This window comes from Mesitornis unicolor, unplaced genomic scaffold (genome assembly GCF_000695765.1).
Source record: "Mesitornis unicolor isolate BGI_N332 unplaced genomic scaffold, ASM69576v1 scaffold14601, whole genome shotgun sequence".
NCBI lineage: Eukaryota > Metazoa > Chordata > Aves > Mesitornithiformes > Mesitornithidae > Mesitornis > Mesitornis unicolor.
This window is the reverse complement of record NW_010161791.1, coordinates 11,964-32,792: the sequence shown is the minus strand read 5'-3', so window position 1 is coordinate 32,792 and position 20,829 is coordinate 11,964. Positions and strand designations below refer to the sequence as shown.

General features: G+C 41.5%; 1 protein-coding gene across 1 annotated transcript in view; it reads right to left on the bottom strand.

Moving 5' to 3' along the window:
• Window positions 1-20,206, bottom strand: part of ZRANB1 (zinc finger, RAN-binding domain containing 1) — a 28,029-nt gene extending 7,823 nt beyond the window's left edge. The window contains exons 1-7 of the mRNA XM_010193450.1: window positions 20,105-20,206; window positions 18,492-19,342; window positions 8,429-8,616; window positions 7,012-7,165; window positions 4,856-4,927; window positions 3,780-3,978; window positions 1-22 (exon numbers count right to left, since the gene is read on the bottom strand). The exon at window positions 1-22 is cut by the window's left edge and continues 96 nt beyond it. Of these exons, the coding sequence (XP_010191752.1) occupies window positions 1-22; window positions 3,780-3,978; window positions 4,856-4,927; window positions 7,012-7,165; window positions 8,429-8,616; window positions 18,492-19,305 (1,449 nt within the window). The 5' untranslated portion in view covers window positions 19,306-19,342; window positions 20,105-20,206. The remainder of the gene's footprint in view (window positions 23-3,779; window positions 3,979-4,855; window positions 4,928-7,011; window positions 7,166-8,428; window positions 8,617-18,491; window positions 19,343-20,104) is intronic.
• Between the last annotated feature and the right edge of the window lie 623 nt (window positions 20,207-20,829).

Genomic DNA, 20,829 nt, shown 5'->3' with positions numbered 1-20,829 from the left:
CTCTTTCCAGCGTGTGTAGAACCTAAAATATTAGGGAAAAAGAAAGAGTGGTAAAGACAAAACTGTTTACTCGACCACCATACACCTGATAGGAACATTCAACTCTTCCTTTATCTCAAGTCTGTAAAGAAGGGGGAAGGAAGAGAGCATACGTCAGGAAAACTGGATTTTGTCTGGTTTGGGATCTTCAGGAGGCTCCACTTGGCCATTCTCATCTAGGAAACCACTCGGGATCGCTCACAATGCCCACAGCAAACGCGCTGCAACAGATGCAAGCTCCTAGCAGCCTCCTGGCTGGTTTGAGACTTCTTGCAATAGCTTTTTTGAGGCCTTATTTAGGATTATTTTAGGTGTTGATGTACAGTGAACATAACTAGGATATTCCACTGCACATAAGCAGAGTTGCTCGTTCTTCTCACACAAACCATACAGGTAATTCTCTTTTCAACCATATCACGAGCCAATTAACTCCAAAGTACTTGTGGATCGACTTCAAGTGTTCAAACTCCAACTTTCAGATGTTTTATATCACTTTTTGGAGCGAAGAGTGTGGTAATTTCACATCACAGAGCACAGTTATAAGGCAGCGTGGTTAAGAATCAAACATAGGAAGTGGGATTCAGCTGATTTACAGGCAAAGTTTTAAAGTCCTAGGATTTCTGTTTAAATTAAAATCAGCATTTTCGTACCCCAGTTTAGTCCTAATGTTTTACCTTTCTCAATCACAAATTAAAATCACCTACCCATTAAAGAGTGGGATTTTTAACATTTCCAACTCGGTCCAACCACTGTGCTATGGAGAGGCCACAACTCCACGCTGGGAGCAGGGCTTTGGTGAGGCGGGTGCTAAGCCAACTCTAAACAAAGCCCTTTACTATAAACACAAAGAAACCATTCTGAACTTCAGCTGGTTAAAAAAGTCACTGAAATGAACTCGTTTAATTCAAATCCAAGAAAATTAACAGACATGGACTCTGCATGCGGGGAAAGCTTTCCCTATGCTTTCAGTGAAGATGTGATCGTCCTAAAAATCTTGGTGTACGTTACAGCCACCACCAGCCAGGCTGGGTTTTCCAACTACAGCCAAAGCCTTGGATTAAAAGACCTATTAGTAAGACATTTTGCTAGGTCTGTGTTCTCACTCACAGTAATGCATCTACAGGGAATCTTCTGGATCCACCTACACTCCAGTTTCTATCTAAATACATCCACTGCTTCCATCTTTGCAGCTGCTATTTTGCCTGTTTACCCTCAGAAATCTCCAACCAAACACCTTGTGCTATATGAATTAATTGCCAGGTCTCTTGAAAGACGCTTCATCAGATCCTGCTAAAAAATATCAAATTAAAAAGTAAAGAAGTTTTTTTAAAGTTCCAAACTAAGCTGTTTTTTGAGTTGGTCAGCCATAGACACGGTTGTCTGTAGATATTTGCAGGAGGCTTTTCTGATATCCTTGTAGACAGAAGTCAAGGCTCAGGACTTTTGATCTCATTTCAAACAAACTTCTTAGCATTGAATGCATCCATTAAGATTCTGAGAGCCACCTCAGGGCATGTGCCTGCTCCCCATCAAAAGCCAACGGTGCAAAATAAAAGGGGACAAATCAGAAGACACTTGAGTCAACTAAAGCAGCGTTGTCATTTCAAAGGTGGTGGAAAGGACTCCACAGAAGTCTCCAAAGAGCCTCAGGGAAGTTCACTGCTGAGCTTTTTCCGAGTCCCAGGCACTGGACTGTCTCTAGTAAATACTCCTCTTTGTGCAGCACCTAAACGAACGGAGCAAAATGAGGCCAAACCAAGCAACATCAGCGTTCTGTATCCGACTGTAAAAATACCTGGTTTTAGGTGTCTTTGACAAGGCTTTGAAGAACAATTCCACGAGATAAAAGTTTAAGCGTAGTGTTGTTGAAACTAGAGATTAGATTCAAGAGCTTTTTCCTTCAGCACCTGTCATTAAAGCCAGTGACGACAACGTCACCTCTTATCTCCTACACACCCTAGCCCACAAAATTAAAAGTAACCTTATCTTCCCACATAGAATCTATACAGCAAGGATAGGATATGCAGGATGACCAACTTAACTAAAAGAACTCTCACACCCTCAAATTTGGATTTTTTTTTTGGAAGGATTTCTGACTCAAATCTGATTATCACCCAAGGATAGGATATGCAGGATGACCAACTTAACTAAAAGAACTCTCACACCCTCAAATTTGGATTTTTTTGGAAGGATTTCTGACTCAAATCTATCTATTATCACCATTAACACATCAGTTGATCCTTCAAGAATCTCCACCACCTACAGCCTCTCCATGCACACCAGTTCCTGTTGAGGATGCAGCTCTGTAAAGGTTTATATTAGAACCTGTACTCATTTTTTCAACGACAAACTCACAAATAAGATTATCCAGACTAAAGACAGGCAACTGTACTGATACAACTATAAAGGAACACACGGATCAGCTAAAAAATTGTTCCTCCAATAAATAAAGATGAAGTAAATTCAGAGTAAAATGTGAATTCTGTCTAGAACATGGACTAAAAAGCTTAACCAGATTTAAGTCTCTCTAAATAACGAGTGTTATGTTAGATACAACAGCTAACACTAACATTTTTTAAAGCTTGGTTTAAATCTTAATAGTTTGCGGCATGTTTTTGGATACCGCGCTTGTTTTTGTTACCACAAAGAACAAAATCTGACCTATCCTAAGTTTCTGTTCTGGCCCCAGGGGAACGGCTTGCGATGCCAGGGACATTCCTGCGTGGTCGAGATGCACACTCCATTACAAACAGCTCTGAAGCAGGGACAGACCCACTCGGAGACAGGTTTGCAGGAGGTTTACTGAAGCACCACTTTACTGAACCCAGCTCTGGGTGCCAATTTTGGGAGTTTTCTCCAAACAGCAGGCAGCTGGGGACAGCAATCACAACAGCTACTACAGGTACCCCTAAAACTAACCTTTCATGTGCAGCACAGAGCAAGGGGACAGGCTCTTTCTCTACCATGCCTGCTGACAGCATTGCTCTTGACCTTGACTCCAAGGACATAAGAAATCCAATCCTGTCCTGTGTTATTACTCCTTATCAATCTTTTCCCTCAGTCCCATTACTTGAGAGGTGCAGGACACCACTGGGGGGGGGGGCAACCGTAAGAATTTTTTCCCTCTAGCAGAGACAAATCACAGTATTGGATTAAAGGAGGTTGCCAGGATAAAACAACAAAAGTCGTTTTATGGAATACTAAATTAATTCTACAGCCAAATGACAGCAGTAGTTAAATGTCACTCTGCGCTTTACTGCCATTATTTTAGCAGACAGTACAGGAATAAAAAGAGCAACACCGAATAAAGCTGTAACTAAGCAGATGGAATGAAACTACTGAAAAGTTGACACAGGAATGAAAGGCTATCTTCTATTAACAATCTCCTGCAAAGTTTCCACCAGCAGCAGCAAGGCACGGCATCCGCATGATTTACATTGCAAGCAAATTCCAGCCTCAACTGCGGTTAGCGCGCTCTTGACAAGCACACAGCATAAAGTATTTTACTCCGTTTTAAACACTATTTGCTGAATATCACATACCATCGCCGAGCTCAGAACGTCCAAGTTTCCAGAGCTCGCTTTTAAAATACTCTAGGTTGAGATTACTCCATGAATCACGCCGTGACTCAACACAGAGTCCACAGTAAACTGGGGAGTGGTGGTTGTGTTTCTTTTCAATGCTACCCAGTCATGCTACATGGAAAGCTCTCTTTAAAGGTGACGTTAAAGCTAACTTACCAATGTGAGCAGTCGTGTAAACTGTCGTGAAGAGCTTTCCGCAGCACTGAATCCTTGTCGTAAATGCCCCACGTGGCTTGTAGGACCGAGTCCAGCAGGCAGTCCCCTGCGGTGCGGTTCCAAAGTGCGTACAATCTGCTGTCCAAGCGCGTCCCCAGCTCCAGCGACCAGTTAATTATGGGAGATTCCTCTTCTAGCTCTGCAACGTGACAATAACCACTTTTAAACCGATATATTATAAACCTATATTCATCTGAAGTCTCAGAGAATCCAAACAGCACAGTAGCAACACAACCTCAGCAATTTACCCATTTAAAACTGAGTTTTCCCTTCTTGTTACAAAGATAGGTGAACTGCAATGGCTAAAGGCATTCCTTGGGCAAAGTACTGTCAAGAAAACATAATAAAACAAAATAAACCATAGCCTTAAACAAAGCATCACATCATTTGTTTGAGGGCTGTGACTGAAGCAGACAGATTTGTTCTGTTTTCTTTAAAGAGCTTGTGACTTAAAACTGTAAAGCTTTAAAAAAAAAGTCTTTAGATACATTACAAGCATAATTTCTACAGACTCCATTCTCTCTCTGCCTCATAAATACTGTAAATGTTAAAATTAAAATAATTCCAGGGTGAAGATTAACTTGAAAACATCAAATCTACATTTAAAACAAATTCAGGCAACAAAGCCAGATATATACACACACTTTCTTTTTTTTTAACAACAGAAATAATCTCCATTTAAAAGTAAGAGAGATCCCAGCCATTCTCAGAGCACCGAGGGACAGACTTTTTAGCAGGGCCTGCTGCAATAGGACAAAGGGTTACAGATATAAACTAAAAAAGGGTAGATTCAGAGTGGATATAAGAAGACATTTCTTAAACTGAAGGTGGTGGATCACTGGCACAGGTTGCCCAGAGAGGTGGTGGATGCCCCATCCCTGGGGACATTCAAGGCCAGGTTGGACAGGGCTCTGAGCAACCTGATCTGGTTGAAGATGTCCCTGCTCATGGCACAAGGGTTGGACCAGATGAGCTTTAAAGGTCCCTCCCAACCCAAACCGCTCTGATTCATTTACCTTTCTGAACGTCTCTGTCAAGTACTTCATCAAATAACTTTTCTTGGACTGTGGGCGGCAGGTCTTCAATATCTGGAAAAATAGAAAGCGAATACAAAAGTCACCGCATGTTACTATAAAAGACACATTACCAGCTGGTGCTCAGGAGAACTTACGCAACAGCTTTCACCTTATCATCACCCCTAATGTCTCTCCTGAAAAGCTGCTGTTACTGTCAGATGTGTCATTTGTGACTCCTGGCTTCACAGAGCACACTGAAGCAGATAAGTATCTCAGACTGACTGCCATACCTTTTATGCAGAAAGGATCATCACAGCACACGAAGGGTAAGAATGGGTTTCTCTGAAGGAGAAAGTGAAGTAAAGAACCACTTTGAGGTGAAAAAAATAAAATAGTATCTTCAACCCTACTATATTCAGGACAGCTTCAATCTTAAGCAGTAGTTTTCCACCCATCTGAATGACTTCCCCTCCCCAGAAACCCCCAAAGGACAGGTACAGCTTGCCAAGAGACTTGTTCTTGTACAGAAAACCCACTTCCTTAGTCATCTCATGCAGACTTGAACCCCATTGGTCTCTAGACCACAGTCTGCAGGTTAGAAAATAAGAAATGAGAAGGCTACTGAGCTACGACACAAAATGCCATGACTGTTCCAAGAGCTTTACAGACAGGATTTGCAAGTGTGACTCCAGTAACTTAAATAAGGGAGTAAATCAAATAGTTAAACAGAAGCATCCAGTATCCCTGCAGGCAGTCTAGGGGATAATGACTGAGCTCTAAGTGGTATTTCAAGGGCAAAAAGATCTCTCTTAATTCCAGTGTCAGATCTGCCAGTCCTGCTCAGATGTCCAATACCCTGGGGCTTCTGAAAGTGAAGTGCACACTTAAGCATATTTTGCTGGTTTGTTGGTTAGTTTTTGTTTGTTTTAAACTAAAAGTGGCTTACAGTGGCCAGCAATCAACTTAATTGCACTCTAATGCCCAGGCATTGTCTCTTTGGGAAGATCCTATCCATTTATTTGAAAGACTGAGTGGAAACTGGTTCCTGAACTACACTGCATAGGTAACATGTGAACAGGGTTGTGCGATTTATAACCATTATCCCTGAAGATGCTGTCTTGAGACCAACCACTAACTGCTGACTGCAGAAGATGTTCAGTTGACTCAGCGTGATGGAAGCAGAAATACACTGGCAATTCTGGTGTACAGAAGCTTTTGTACATTCTTATTCCTTAATTATTCAATGGTTATTGCATGTGTCAAAAAGCTTCACAGTGATTTAAGATGTGTCTCTTGAAAATATTAAACAAATTCCTCAGTTCTGGAGAGTGTAGTATTTCTCATGTGTGTAACAACATCATTCTTCGCTTTTCCCCCCCCAACAGCAATGAAATGCCACAGCCTCTGGACACTTCGTACACCTACACCGTGACCCACAGAATAAGACTGAACTCAGCACCTCAAACAGTTGTACACAAGTAGTAAACATTATCCAGACCTTTTGGAGAGGAGAAGATGAGGTAACTCAACAAAAGAGGTTCCAGGTACAATTCTTGCAATGCTACTGCTTTATAAAAAAAGCCAAACTGATCTGCTGATCAGCACAGTTTCCATCTACACCTTTTCTTACCTCTGGTAGAATTTCTTTTAAAGGAAACAGCTACTGAGGATTAGAAGTCTTCTAGTAACTCTTTGTTAATAGACAAACAAAATAGAGCCACTCGAAAGTATTTGAAGAGTGCTATTGCTATAAGCAGGTACAAATGCAGGGAACAGCCCTGGACCTTAATGGAAAGAACTGAAAACTAAACACAGGTATCTGAAAAGTCGTCTTACAGCCCAGAAACATCTGAGCTCCAATCTTCTCTTTAAACACAGCCTTTCCTCAGAATACACCACTTAAATACTTCAATTTCCTCGTGTCTAAAGAGGACAAGAGATGTTCACTTCACAGAAACGATGTACGAGCTGAAGTGTGCAACAACTGAATATGAACAAGCAAATTCAACTACTAGATCTGACCTAAGCTATTAAAATTTAATCAATAAAACCTACTCCACGCACATCAGAAAGTCAAAGCATACATCCAAAGCAAGCAATTCTCCACAAGGTGACCAGAAAAAAAATCTTCCATTACTAAGAAGTTTTGTAACTACCTGCAGGTAATGTAAACGTTACAAGGTCAGTCAGAAAATAGCAAGCAAAGTCTCCCTTCCGTTGATGAAGAGATGCAGCAATTTCACGACGAATTTGTTCTGTGACCTCTGGACACACCATGGCGGGAATGCACTTCGCTGCGTGCTGTGATACCTGTAACATAACAGAGTCGCTGCGCTCAGTATTATCTCTACTTAAATACAAAATCTTAGAGTGATCATCACCAGCAGACAGCATTTTGTGAGCAAGTAATGCAACAGAAGTTTAAACGTTAGTATGCTGAAAGATTAAATGCTTAGTGATTCCCAGTGAATTAATGCCTCTCATTTGTCATGTAGCTGATAACATAAAGCTGGTTAAAAGTCTCTTTAAATCTAAGAAGTGAGTTAACAGGTGGCCCCTTCCAGCAGGAAAATGAAAGAAAAAAAAAGGATAACAGATAGTAATAGGAAATATACCTCAAAAGTTATGCATGAACCCAGCCTGTTTCGCAAAAAACTTCATTACCACAGCTCAAGAGACAGTTTCCTACAAGGAATCTTCTCTAAAACTATTAAGCTAAGGTACTTAAATTTCTCCAGATTCTAATCATCATAGGCAGAAGGAACTCATTCAGTGAGGCAGGGCAAGCGATGGAGGGGTGACACTGGATATATATAAAAAAGGCTTTGAGATGCTTTGCAACACAACATTTCAGCGAATTAACCTGTTTTGAAATGCGTGGCTCCATCCACCCAGACAGCTGTGTGAGCAGGACAAAACTGATATTAGGCCTATATGAATCTATACTCTTCTCAAGGCTTCAGCTAGATTTGTCTTGCTTCACCTGCTCTGTTTAATTGCATTAAGCATCATAAGAGCTAAGGAAGCAGAATAATGGAGGGGCAGAGGCAAAATAAAAGTTTGGCTCTGGGTAAAGAACCATAACTCTAAAAAAAAAGTGGAAAAAATGCTGCAGTTTTGCAAAGCAAGAAATTTGCTTTTCTCTAAAAGCGAAGCTCCCAAGACAACCAGGGAAGAAAGCCCAGGTAGTCTGTGTCATTAATGAAACTCAGAAAATCCTCCGCTGTCATTGATGTCGGCGCTTTGCTTTCAGGGCATTTCCTCTCCCCCACCCAAAGCGCAGGAAGCCTCACAATAGCTCACTTCCACTGCCACCGAGGTCAGAGCTGCGCCAAGGCTGCTCATTACTGAGAAAACTCCATGTCCTCAAGGAGAAAACTCAATGTGAACTCAAGGTCCGCATACATACAGCCTTAAACTCACTTCTTAAGGAGAAGCATCAGCAGAGGCACAAAGCAGCAATTCGTGTATTCGAACAATAGTAGCAAATACAGTTTCATGTCAGTGCCTGCAAACAATGGTGCAGTTACATAAAGCCCCTATCTGATCTTTGCAAGGGCCAGAGGGCCTCACCTCCGTAAGCAGAATGGCCAGCATGTCCTGTCTCTGGAAGCGTATCGCCAGATGCACCAGCGTGTAGCCAACATCGAACGCAGAGGGGCGGTTTAGCAGGCGCACTTCATCCGCGGTCAGCTGGCGGGCGATGTCCCCTCCTGACGACTTGTAAGCTTCCACAGCCGCTAAATCACCTTCTACAACTCCTGAAGAGAAAGAAAAAATACATTTTAGCTAGGGAATGAGCCGTTCTGGATCAAGCTACCTTATTTAACGCAGTTCACTTCTGTCTATTCCAATACAGACTCAACATCTGAAGATCAAGTGCACGCTAAGAAACTTGAAAACTTCAATTTCTTTTATTAAACAGAAGACTACTACAATATTTACACTTACCTCACCTCACTGACCATCTCCACTACCCAAACTAGTGGAAGATACGGCAGATCAAAGGCTATGAAGTGGTACAGAGGACCCTTGATAAAATACCAAGCATAACATACTCACTAGCATTTCATGTGATCAGAAGTACCGAGGGAAAGTCATTTTTAGCACAGAGATAAGTTAAAAAGGAAAATATAATAATCAAACTTATCTTAAAAACAAACTACTGGATCTAGGAAATACATTAAAAGGGTTTTGGAATAGAAGGGTTGGGGTTTTTTCCAAATATGGTTTAAAACAGTGCTGGAAGATGGTACAAAGCACAAAGTCTCTCTCAGCTCACCATCTCTACTACTCATTGAACTTACACAGCTATCATTCAGGGTACTCCATTATAACTGAATTAAAGAGAAATTACACACGCAGTGTGCGCTTTCTAAAGCAAGATGGCAAGGAGAACCCTAATGTCTTCTGGGAATCTGTAATTTCTGTGCCATGCTTCGTATCAAGACCATTCACACCAAATGCATTCCTTAGCTGCAATTACCAGAACACCCCATCAGCAAGGCATGGGGCGTTATCTTAGTGTCGGCTCCAACAGACTTCCTAAATTTAGAAATTCCTTCAGCTATAAGGATTCTGGTTTAGATACACGCCTCATGACAGAAGAGCGTAACTGAAGAAACAGAGAAGTAATCTTTAAGCCATCTTTAATAGAGAAGTAAAAAAAACCCAGCATCAAATGAAAAAGAAAAAAACCCTCCACACTAAACTAAAAAGCCTCACACAACAAACTGAGCTGCCTGCTACCAGAGAAGCGCACGCACCAACCGCCGGGCTGCCGGTTAATCCAGGATTTGAGGAAGCATTCTTAGCTCGGCCAGGAAGCCCATCATTTTCAATAGCAAGATTATAAAGCTTTCAGAAGAAACGCAGAGGGAAAATGGATTATCAGGGCAAGACATTTCTCCACGAAGTTATCAGCTCTGCTTAACAAGCCTCTGCACATAAAAGTCAGATTATTCATTTCAACAGTGGTCCAAAGCAGGGAAGTTACTGAGCACAAACTCAACTGCAAATTTCAGCCGTACAACATCTGCCCACTCAGTGCACGTTCACCCCAGATGGGTTCACTGCTTAGACAGGAGTTATGTCCAATTTTAGTTCTTGAGCCAAAAGACTTCGAACTTTGCTGATGAAAACAATATTTTAAAGAAAGGAGCTGCTGCTGATGGAGAAAAGCTGCTTCAGTGAAGGGAAGGGAACACTGAAAATTCATTAAATCGGAGTTTCAAGATGTTCTCCAAAATGTGCATTGAAGGAATCCAACATGGGCTGTGTCCCCAGCATAGCTGTGCTCCTGCTGCAACATTTCCATTCTGGGTAGAACTAAACCATGCCAAAGCCAAAGGGATGGTTTTGTCAATACAGCAAGAATGCCAAGTGTAGCATTTTATTCCACACTATCACATTTGTGCCACTGGTAAGGGAATACCGAGGCTGCCTGTGACACGATTCCAACCAAATGCAGCAAACAGGCTTCTTGTTTTTTGCTTGTTTTTCTGTGGACAAGTAGGTATTTATAGGTATCAAAGTCAGACAATTTCTCATGACCTGCCCTCTTAAAACAGATTATACTACAGCTTTGGCACAAGATCGCCTATTAGGAAACATCCAAGAACCCAGAGGGGAAAAGGAATCTCGGTGGAAGAGCAGACTCCCTGCTACCTTACAACACCTTTACGTTTTTTATTGTTACATTAATTTAGGAAAGACATCTTGTTAAAGACTAATAGCCATTCCACACCCTTTTATATTTTAACCACTTCTATTGACAAGGGAAAGATCCTTGTTACAGTATCTACAACTTCCACACCACCCAACGACAAGCACACCAAAAACCACCCAAGACTGGCAGGAAGCCACCCTGGCAACTCAAATATCCCAGACTAATGTCAAAATTCAAACAGATACCCCCAAAACAATCTTTCGATGACAGATGATCAGACCCAAGTCATCGTAACCGCTCCAGCTGGCCAGTTTAAGAAGTACACACTACACAGCAGTACCTGCTACTACGGCCTTCAGTCAGTGCTGGGTCAATTCATACTGCTCATTATATTTTAAGCCCCTACGTCTGCTGCTAAGGCAAGTTATTACCATCCCACTCTTAACCAAAAATCAGCAGCAAGTGAGGTCTAAGGCTGATGCTGAGAGGCTGTCATGTGAGGTTTGGCAATGCCTTCAAGCACTAACTACTACAAGCTGCAGCAAGGACCCAAATCAGTGCCATGTGCTGTACGCGCAGCACTGCCAGTTCTTGCCGTGTATTCCCACGTCTTGCAATGCTTGACATTCCTAAAAGCCCCACATCCTAGAATTCATTACTAAAATTGTTACAGAAGCTGCCACTTAAAAAGCACATTTCTAAACCTTGCTGATGATGCTTAAGCTAAAGATCAATACATGCATCAAACACAGGCAAACTGTGTATGTGTGTTTTTATGCATTAAAAATTGAGATTATTTTAGGTATAGAGTTGGCAATACTTCATCCGGGAATGAAGAACAGCTGAAACACTGTGACCCAAAGTACCCAGAGCTGAAACACCACAAGCCAATTACCCAAAACCTCACTACTGCAGCATCTACATTCTGCAGTCATTGCAAACCTCTTTGGCCCCTCTTCGCCGCAGCAAGAAAAGTCCAAATCCCTTTTTACCCGTTTTACCAAACATCTACTTCATTTCAGCTGCTTCAAAAGATCAGGGAAAATTCCAGACAGCTCTTCAGGTGCCAGCCTGCTCCCAGTGCCAGTCAGTACAACCCAAGGCTGCAGCGAACGCTGAGCAGAAATCTAGTAATAACACCCAGACTGCCCGAAATCTGAACCAGAACACACGAATCTTGCCCCAAAACTATGGGCCAAACTTGCCTGCATGTTCATAAGAACTGTCTGCAATTCCTAAATTCAGTATCGCCACTCCAAAACGAGGTCTTTATATGCTTTTATTGACGATAGCAGGCACGTTCCTACAATGGCTTTGATTTCTGTCAGCTGAATGAGAGCCTCCAATTCATTAAGTCTATTTAAATAAAGCTGAACAAAACACTATTTACAAGAAATATCGCAGAAATATTTACTGATGTCCTAATTCATAACGCACAAGTGCCTGATTACTTACACAAGCAGCCTTTGAAACCCCTTCTGATACAGTTGGATTATTATTATTATAGTTGGATTATTCCCCACCGACACCCACCGCATTCCTCAGCCCGTTCAAATGTCAAAGTAAGACAGAGTGTGTGTGTAACAAGTCACCTCGGTACACATGAGAAGGTACACGATAGATATTAAGCAGGTTCCTACAAAAAAGCGTATTTTTTTTAAATATTACTTACCCTAAACCAACTATTTGTACCATCTTGATCCTGCATTTTTTCCTACCCTTACAACCAGCTTCCTCATTAGATCAGATATTAACTTTGCTCATATTTAATAAGCCCCTAATCAGCCTAGCTACTAAAACCAGACTACTTCAGCTAAACTGGCATTAAATATACTCTTTAGAACAATGTTAATTATTCTTCTGTTATCAGAAGAATATTCATAGGTGCAGCGCAGTGAAGCAAACTTGAAAATACACACGAGCTCATAAGCATATCTAGAAAACTAAATCCCGTTTCCCCTATTGCACAATTCAAATGACTTCAGAACAGCCGGATGCAGAAGTTTCCAGGGAAAATACTACAGCAGCAGCCTTTATTTGCTTCCCTATCTTCCTGATAGTCCTGGAGCTGGCACAACTTGCAAATTAAATAGGCAAATTCCTTCCAAGGACAGATGCAGTCTGGGGGGAGAGGGACCCACCAGCAGCTCCCAACAGCAGCAAGGTTTAAATATGCAGGGAGAGGGCCTAAAAGCACATAAAAACAGAATAAGAACCCTCACTTCAACTGTGTTGGCTGTCAATTTACTTAAATGGTTCCTCAAAAATACCTCGGTTGAACCAGGATTAATCTGAAATGAAACAAACAAAACCAAAGAGGATTAATTTCATTAATACACCTGCTAAAATAAATAGTTTGCTAAATTAATAGAAGAGTACGAAGATGACTTCATGCAGAGAAAATACCTCAAGCACAACCCAAAGATTCGAGATGTCTTTGATTCAAGGAGGTAGCAACGCCACGCAAACAACGCGTTCTCACACTGGAGTAGACTACAAAAGGAAACACTTCATCGTAAGGAGGTCGTTGTGCCTCGTATGTGGGACAATCGTAATCAACTTCACTGTTCCCTGAACCACTTGGTAACAGAAGGCAAATTTCTCAAACAATCAAATAATACATTTTAAAAGGCAGAAGTAGAGACACCAGATCAGAAACACGGAGCCCTGTGCCGCTCCTCTTCTGTTACGGATATAATTGCAAGTGGCCTATATCATAAATGGGCTCTCATTTACTCATCAACAGACCGATCCTAAGAGTGGCTTAAGTGCCAAGGTGACCCATTAAAACCTAATTCTGACACTTAATTAGAAGTGGTACTGCTCCCCTAGCACCAACAGTGCCCAGGAGCCATGGTCTGACCACACCAGCTGGAGCTCAGCCCTTACCAACCATTCACCAGGTGACCATAAAGAAAGTTTTACCATCAACAACTACTCCATTTCAGCATTTCAAGCACCAAAACCAGTCTGAGAAAAGTTCTTCCTCTTAGAGGAAGAACTCCTTGGAAAGTAAATATGACACATCAATAAATAAAAAAGGGAAGGATTGTCTAGAAAACCTTTATGGGCCTCTAACTGCACCCTTCTGTTCATTCTCCTCTTTCTTCATTTCCAGGACCTCCCCTGTTAATATCAGCGCACAAGCAGCAATAGATCACTCTCCAGGTAATGACAGCTTCAGACAGAACCTTCTCTAGACTCAATGTTTAAAATTCTTCAAGCTCAGCAACTTTTATCAGCTTAAAAATAACTAAACAGCTTCCAAGATGACATGTACCTTCAACCTGAAGCCATCCCATGCATGAAAACATGACTATCACCTATTCTTTTTTCCATGCAAACAGTTCTTATCCCTACATAAAGTCCCTGTAGTGTGTTATAAGACACAGTAGCACACATGCAAGAAGAACTACTGGAAGACGTCCTTATCCCCTGGCTGTCAGAGGTATCCATGTCCCTTGATGCATTAATGGCTGTTGCTGTTTGCAGAGTTGCACCCTAAAGGAAGGCTGGACAGTGGAAAACCATAAATGACATTAAAGATAACCATCAGTGCTTCCAAGGCAAGTTTAAATAACTACTCTTAAATCGATCATTTATTCAATTATTTTTATCATGAAATATAGTTCAGCATTTAAAATAATATAGCCAAGAGACCAGAAAAATTAAAGAGTGTGCTTCAGGAGTTAAGATTTACATGTACAGTTTTACCTACTCTGAAAGACAGACACACACACACAAACATAAAGCAGTTATGACAGAATATATATATATTACAAAGATGACAATATAACAAGATTTCGTATCCATATGAAAGTTGTAGGCTTAAGTCATTGCCACCTGGCACAGCCAAGTGATGCTTCTCAGTCCCATACAGGACCAGGAGGCGGCAGCCAGGCTGTACAGCTCACACCAGGGCCTCTTCCCTCCCAGTCATCCCAATTTAGCCAAGGCAAACGTGGCAGGAAATCACCTGTCAGTGACTAATCCATGCTGTACTTCCTCAGAGAGCTCAAGCTAGCCCAAATTGATGCAAGGAACAGCGCATGACCCTTCCCCACCTCCAACAGCTCACTCCCATCCCTACGCTTCATAACATAAATCCTAAACAGCCCCATCAAGGTTTGGCTGCACCATGGATGTGATGAGGAAACCAGTCTGTGTTTCCTAAAACAGCAAAAAACAAACAAAACCACCACCACACTCCCCACAAAAATATCCTCTAAGCAAGCTTATCAAGCTTCATTTTTAGCAAGATTAATTTCCAGATGCACTTCACTGTCCATGCAAACGTGCTAGGAGGATGACAGAAACAGGCAGCTGAGAGGACTCCTTTGGGTGGTCCACTACTTTGGTGGGTTCCTGCCCAGCCAACTGCAGCCCTAAACCTGCTTCAGAAAACTGAAAGACAGAGGAAGAAAAACCCTGTAAGAGAGATAAAGTAGTTGACAAAGGAAAAACTAAGCAGATGCATATGTAGGAATACCAGGAATGAAGTAGCAGTCCTTTTAAGGATGTACCACAAAACAAGATTCATTACAGATTGCTCTAAATATTTTGGATTTCAGAGACATGCTCTTAGTTGTTTCTTTCATACAGCTCAGAAGAATGCGTGTCTGCCTGGGTTTGGAGCCACCATCCCCAGCTCGGGGTGTCTGTCTCAGAACGGCAGTAGGTACCGTAGTGACTTGAACTGGAAAGTGAAGGCATACTCTTGCAGCAGTTAATAACCAGGACTGGGGGAGAAAGGAGAAGGAGAAGAAATGCCATTTAATCTGTGGGCTGCAGCTCAAGCTCAGGAGTTAAACACTCAACCCACTGTAAAACCCAGCCCTGAAGTGCTAGGAGAGAAAAAGCTTCAGTAAAAGGTGACATGGAAGTCCCAAGCAAACCATGAACACTACAAAGGTTTTATAGCCAAGCCCATCTCCATCCATCTGTACTATTTAAATCCAGAGCCAGCTGTAACCAGGCTCACCAGGCTCCAGAGCAGCATTGCTCCCCTTACACACCAAATTCCCCAAGCCCCACAGGCCACCAAACCTCTGTCTCTTTGGCAGAGATACCACAAGTTACAAAAGGCAATGAAGCTTAATTTTCTGTATACATTAGCTCCTCCCTGCCCCTAAGAACTGAGAGTCACCTTGGACTGCGCATTAACCTTGTAGTAGGCCAGCAGAGCAGAAGACATCGGTGTCCTTGCAGAAGCCATTTGTAACTTCTCACTGTAATTCAAACTGGCATTTGTAGCAAGTCACGTTATTCCACAGCCTTACTTACGAGATGTTCTGCTTTCATTTTAACACATTTTAACCCAACCAATCAGTTCTAAAAATCTCATTCTTTTGAGAAAATCACTTGGCGGATGGATACATCCACTGCTGCAAAACCCAAGCCAACAGCAAAAATGACGTTCAAGTACATTTACCTGCAGAGTTTGAAAGGGGGAATGCCACTAATCCTTCTGAAACAGAAGGAATGCTCTCCGCCAAGGAAACTATTCATGCAGAAACGCAAGAGTTGCACTCAGCGGATTTTGTACAGCCCAGAATTGCAAGGAATAACAGCCCTGATGGTGGGTTTATTTACCAAGGTGGGTAAGAGCATTAATGGATGTCTCCAACAAGACAAAAAAAAGTCACATACACAAACACAGGTACTTTCTAAGTCCACACAAGATGCACATCTAGACATTTCAGCTAAAAAGAATAAATACAGAGAAAAAAAAGCAGTTTGATAACATGTTCTTCATGAAACTTGACATTAAATTTAAAATCTAGTAAAAAGCATTTTCTATCAGAGTTGGGATGCGAATACAGAGTTCAGCTAAGCAGCTGTCCTGAAGTATCAAACGTTTTCCTTGGTACCTTCTGAAAGACAGCACATCTAAGAGAAAAGAAAAGAACCAGTCTGCCACGAATCGCTCCTGCTCCTGCTCCTCTAATATTTAGGTTTTTTTTACTTCAGGGAAAGCTACGCTTTGTACATCCCAAAACTCTACACTGATACATCACTCCCACATAAGAATAAACAGACCCTCCACGCTGATGGAGCTTAAACTGGGAGGTGCATAGCCTGAGGTTACCGAATCCCAGCAAGGCCCCTTACGGTACCAGACCACATACGGACTTTTACTCCATCAATTTTCACAAACTCACTTGACACTTAACACGTATTTGTCCTGTTTTATAATTGTGTTTGGTTAAGGATTGACAAGTTTGTGCTCAGCTAAAAGTTCACAAGAGCTCCAGCTGGCTCACAAATCGTAACTCACCAGAAGTCATCATAACCCGGTTGATTTCAAGAAGAAGAACATAATCTTCAGCCAAAACTGTTCAATTGGCAGTTAAATTGTTTTAAGCACACAATGCTATTTGCATTCTGGCTTTCTCATCAAGATCCTTTCAAGATACCTTGGAACTATTTTCATTTTAAAAGAACCAAAGCATTATTGCCTCAGAAAACTTCCACGAGCATCGCTTTGAGTTTCACGTGCAACTGTAGAGTCACAAACAGCATCGCTTGCAAAACTCACGTTCTTAAATATAAACACAGCCATCCCCACACAGGTTAAATCTGAAAGTGTGAAATATTTTAACTAACGTTGGAATAGTACAAAAAAACCCCAACCAAACCCACTTTTCAAAAAGCAGAGGTAAAAAACCAACCTTAGTATTCAATACAATTGCTGTCAGGATGCTACAAGATAGACCCTTGCAATGCACAAGAACGACATCCAAGAACTTATTTGGGGTATTTGGTAACTTACAAAACAGCATGCAGAACTTGAATTGCTTCGTTTCAGAAGGAAAAGGCGCTGCATGTCTGCTAGCACGCAAGGAGCTGAAGGTATCAGGAAATACTGCAGCATCTAACTACTTTCAAAAATAAATGTGTCTGCCCAACTGCTCACACAACACAAAAATAAACCAGAATATTTGTTAGCTCAGAGAAACCGAACCCACAATACCCGTAAGACCATTTACACCCAATCAAATACACTAAATAAAGCAGCTCCACAGATCAGTTTTTCGACTGTACCAACCATGAGACATTAGGGCACACCATGAGACACAGCAGTAGTGCTGGAGTTTCAAATGAACTGTTTCACTCTAAGAATAGTTGCGTATTTCAAGTGTTTAACCTGCTTGCATGCTAGGGCACAAGGTAGCTGCTGCTGGGAAGTTACAGCACAAAAGTTAACTCGCAAGGTCGAAAAGTGACGAAAACCCTGCTCTCATGTGTCTGCTCTTTAACAGCATTGGGAGAATCACCCAGCATTTCCTTAGGAAAGCACTAAAATATAAAACAAAACCAGTATTTTGAGTTTTTTGAAGCAGCTGACTACAAAAATACTTTCAGAAAGCCCATAAACATTTACAACACAGCATCCATATTAATACAACATTATTACTTTCAAGGTCAGTATTACACATGCAGCTTCTTGGAGCTACGTATTTTGGTGTTATTTTTAACATCTGACAGAGCATCTTGTACTGTTGCAAGCTCTACACTGTTTACAAATACTCCCAAGCTGCAGCTGCTGATTCTACTAACGTATCTTGCCACAGGAAAGAGTAATTTTAATTACCCAGTAATTTTTTTACAGTACCGTATGCAATATATTGTTCTGCAGATGGGTTTTGTAATTTTTCCACCCTTTGACTACACAGAATAGCAGGATTTGGTTACAAGGATACCCACTTCTACAAAAGGTCAAAACAGTCCAAGCAGAGTTGGGAAACACGTCTAACCCTGCTCAGATTATGGATGAGCTCAACACCCTCTCTTAGCAGGGCTATTTCAGGAACTTCTACATCCAGTTTACTTTTTAATATTACAATGCAGAGATTAAAAAAAAAAACCTGGTTTGAAATCAAATATCAAGTTTATGTTTTAATTCTTCATTCTTTTAAAGTAACTAACCACAGGCATAACAGTATAAGGTAGCAGCAAGCAACTTACCGACACAAGCATTCAGAAAGAGCCAGTCAGTCTTTTTCATTCTGTTTTTAATTTGCTTTAGTTTTTTGAAGTCAACTTCAAGTTCTTCCTTGCTGCCAACAGCTCCAGCCAATTCAATTCTTTGGAAGTCCATTTTCACGTCAGATTCGCGTTTGGTTGTAGGTGGAGATCTTCTTTGGCTATTACCACTACTACAGCTTCCCCTCCACCGAGCTCTGTCCTGCTCGTTGATGATGGACGAAGCCTCTTCCGTGTCCGCCAGTTCGATTGCTTCGATGTTGTTAGGTCTGGGGTGGTCACACACGACGCATTTCCTGGCCTTCGCCCAGTTTTCGTATGTACAAACGGAACAAGTCCAGTGCTGAGCCCTTGTGTTTAGTTTATTTCTGTCATTGTACTCCTCACACGGATCGACAGAAAAAGGGACTGGTCTTGAACCAGAACCCGAAGACTGAGGAGACTCCGTGGGACTCCTGGTCCTGCGTTGAGACAAGCACTGAGTACACCGTATCGCTCTCGGCCAGTTCAAGTACGTGCACATGTGGCACGACCATTTATTTGCACTTTCCATACTGTAAGATGATTTAACCCTTGGTCTTGCACTAGAATCCGGACATATCAAAGGACTACTCCCTCCTTCAGTGCTGGTAGGATCCCAGTCTCTCCCAATATCACTCGAACCACTTTTAAAAGGATCTTCCGTGATAATTGTTCCGCTAGGTCTCTGAGCACGACACATGGTACATTTGATTGCAGATGGCCAGTTTTCATATGTACAATACTCACAAGCCCATTTAATTCCACGCTCTGTCATCGTGCACTTCTTGAAATGAACTGCGTCAGGCAGAAAGCTAAGTAATCAGAATACATCATTAGTACACAACGGTTGCATAGGAGCTCTGTTTCAGAAAAAAAAAGAAAAAAGAAAAAGAAAAGAAAATAAGATTTAACCCAGTTGATGTGTGCTGCATCAAATATAAAAATCAGGCTGGGCAAACAGGCAATTTTTTATTGATATTATCAGAACAGTTAGGGGGAGAAAAACGACTACGAAGAGGGCTTGAGCTGACTGCATTTTAAAAGCAGAATTCAGGATTTGCTTATGCAGAAAGGAAAAGGAAACTCAGTCCTGCATGTCTTAAATTTGAACAGACTTCTAAAACAAATTCAGAAAACAGATACACATTAAGTCCTGAGAATACTGGAGAAGAGACCAGTACCCATATAGAAACAACTCACAGATATTAAATTATTGAAATAAAACTCAGTATGAATACAGCTGTATAAGCAAAGGAACACAAAGTCGAGATCCTGTGAGGTCTCTCGTAAGGCCTCCCAGGATTTAGAAGGAAGGCGTGTACCAGGTGGGCAGCTATACAACGAGTAAGCCGTTCTTTCAGAAAGGTAGGGTGCATGGGTTTACATAAAACGCACACATCTGAAAATTGCATACATGTGCTTAACCAAGATTAGGCCTTGACTGGACATCGCTCATCGTCGCAGTCTTACGTAGTTAAAATAGGGCTTGAAAGCAAGCACAAGCTGCGTGCGTTGGGAAGCTAACGCAGTATTTTCATTCTGCAAATCCAGATTACATTGCAATTCCAACTCACTTTTTCTCTAATGAAGAGGGGATTCTGTCTTCATGCTGGCTCAGACCTTTTCCTCAGATTGCCGAATATGAAGGATGAGACTAAGCAGATAACTATTCCTGTAAACAAAATGAAAACAGACTCATTATAGGTTTCCTACTGGACCTGAGTAACCAGAAAGTTAATTATTAAATGCCACACCTATTCTGATCCCAATTTGCTTGTTTAAACTCAGTCATGACCTGCTGAGACCAACATACAGACTGGTTAAAACCAACCAATAAAGAACCAGTCGCCACACCACAAGTGATCAATTTGTTGGAAGTAAAAAAATTAGATAAAAGCAATGTTAAATTCACACCAAAATATCTATTTAAAAAGTCTTACTGGAATTTGAAACTTAGAATGGGGAAGGAAAAAAAGCTCTGATCCCCTCCAGTTTCTGCAGAGGGCATAACAGAGAGAAAAGGTGAGGCAGGTAGATAAAGGACAAATAGAAAGATATATACAGTCTGTTGCCTCCCTCACCACACAGTCGTTACCCAACATACAGGACTCAATTATGTGCTATTTTTAAGCATACAAAACTGTTAAAAATACAAATGTGTCACATCAATTGACTGACAATTCTCTTTCATCACACTGCAACTCTCTTGGCTAACAAAACCCGCCCGAGTTAGTAAATGAATTCAAGAGAGAGGTTGCACAACAGGATTAAATCAAAACTAGACACGTGAATGAGGGGC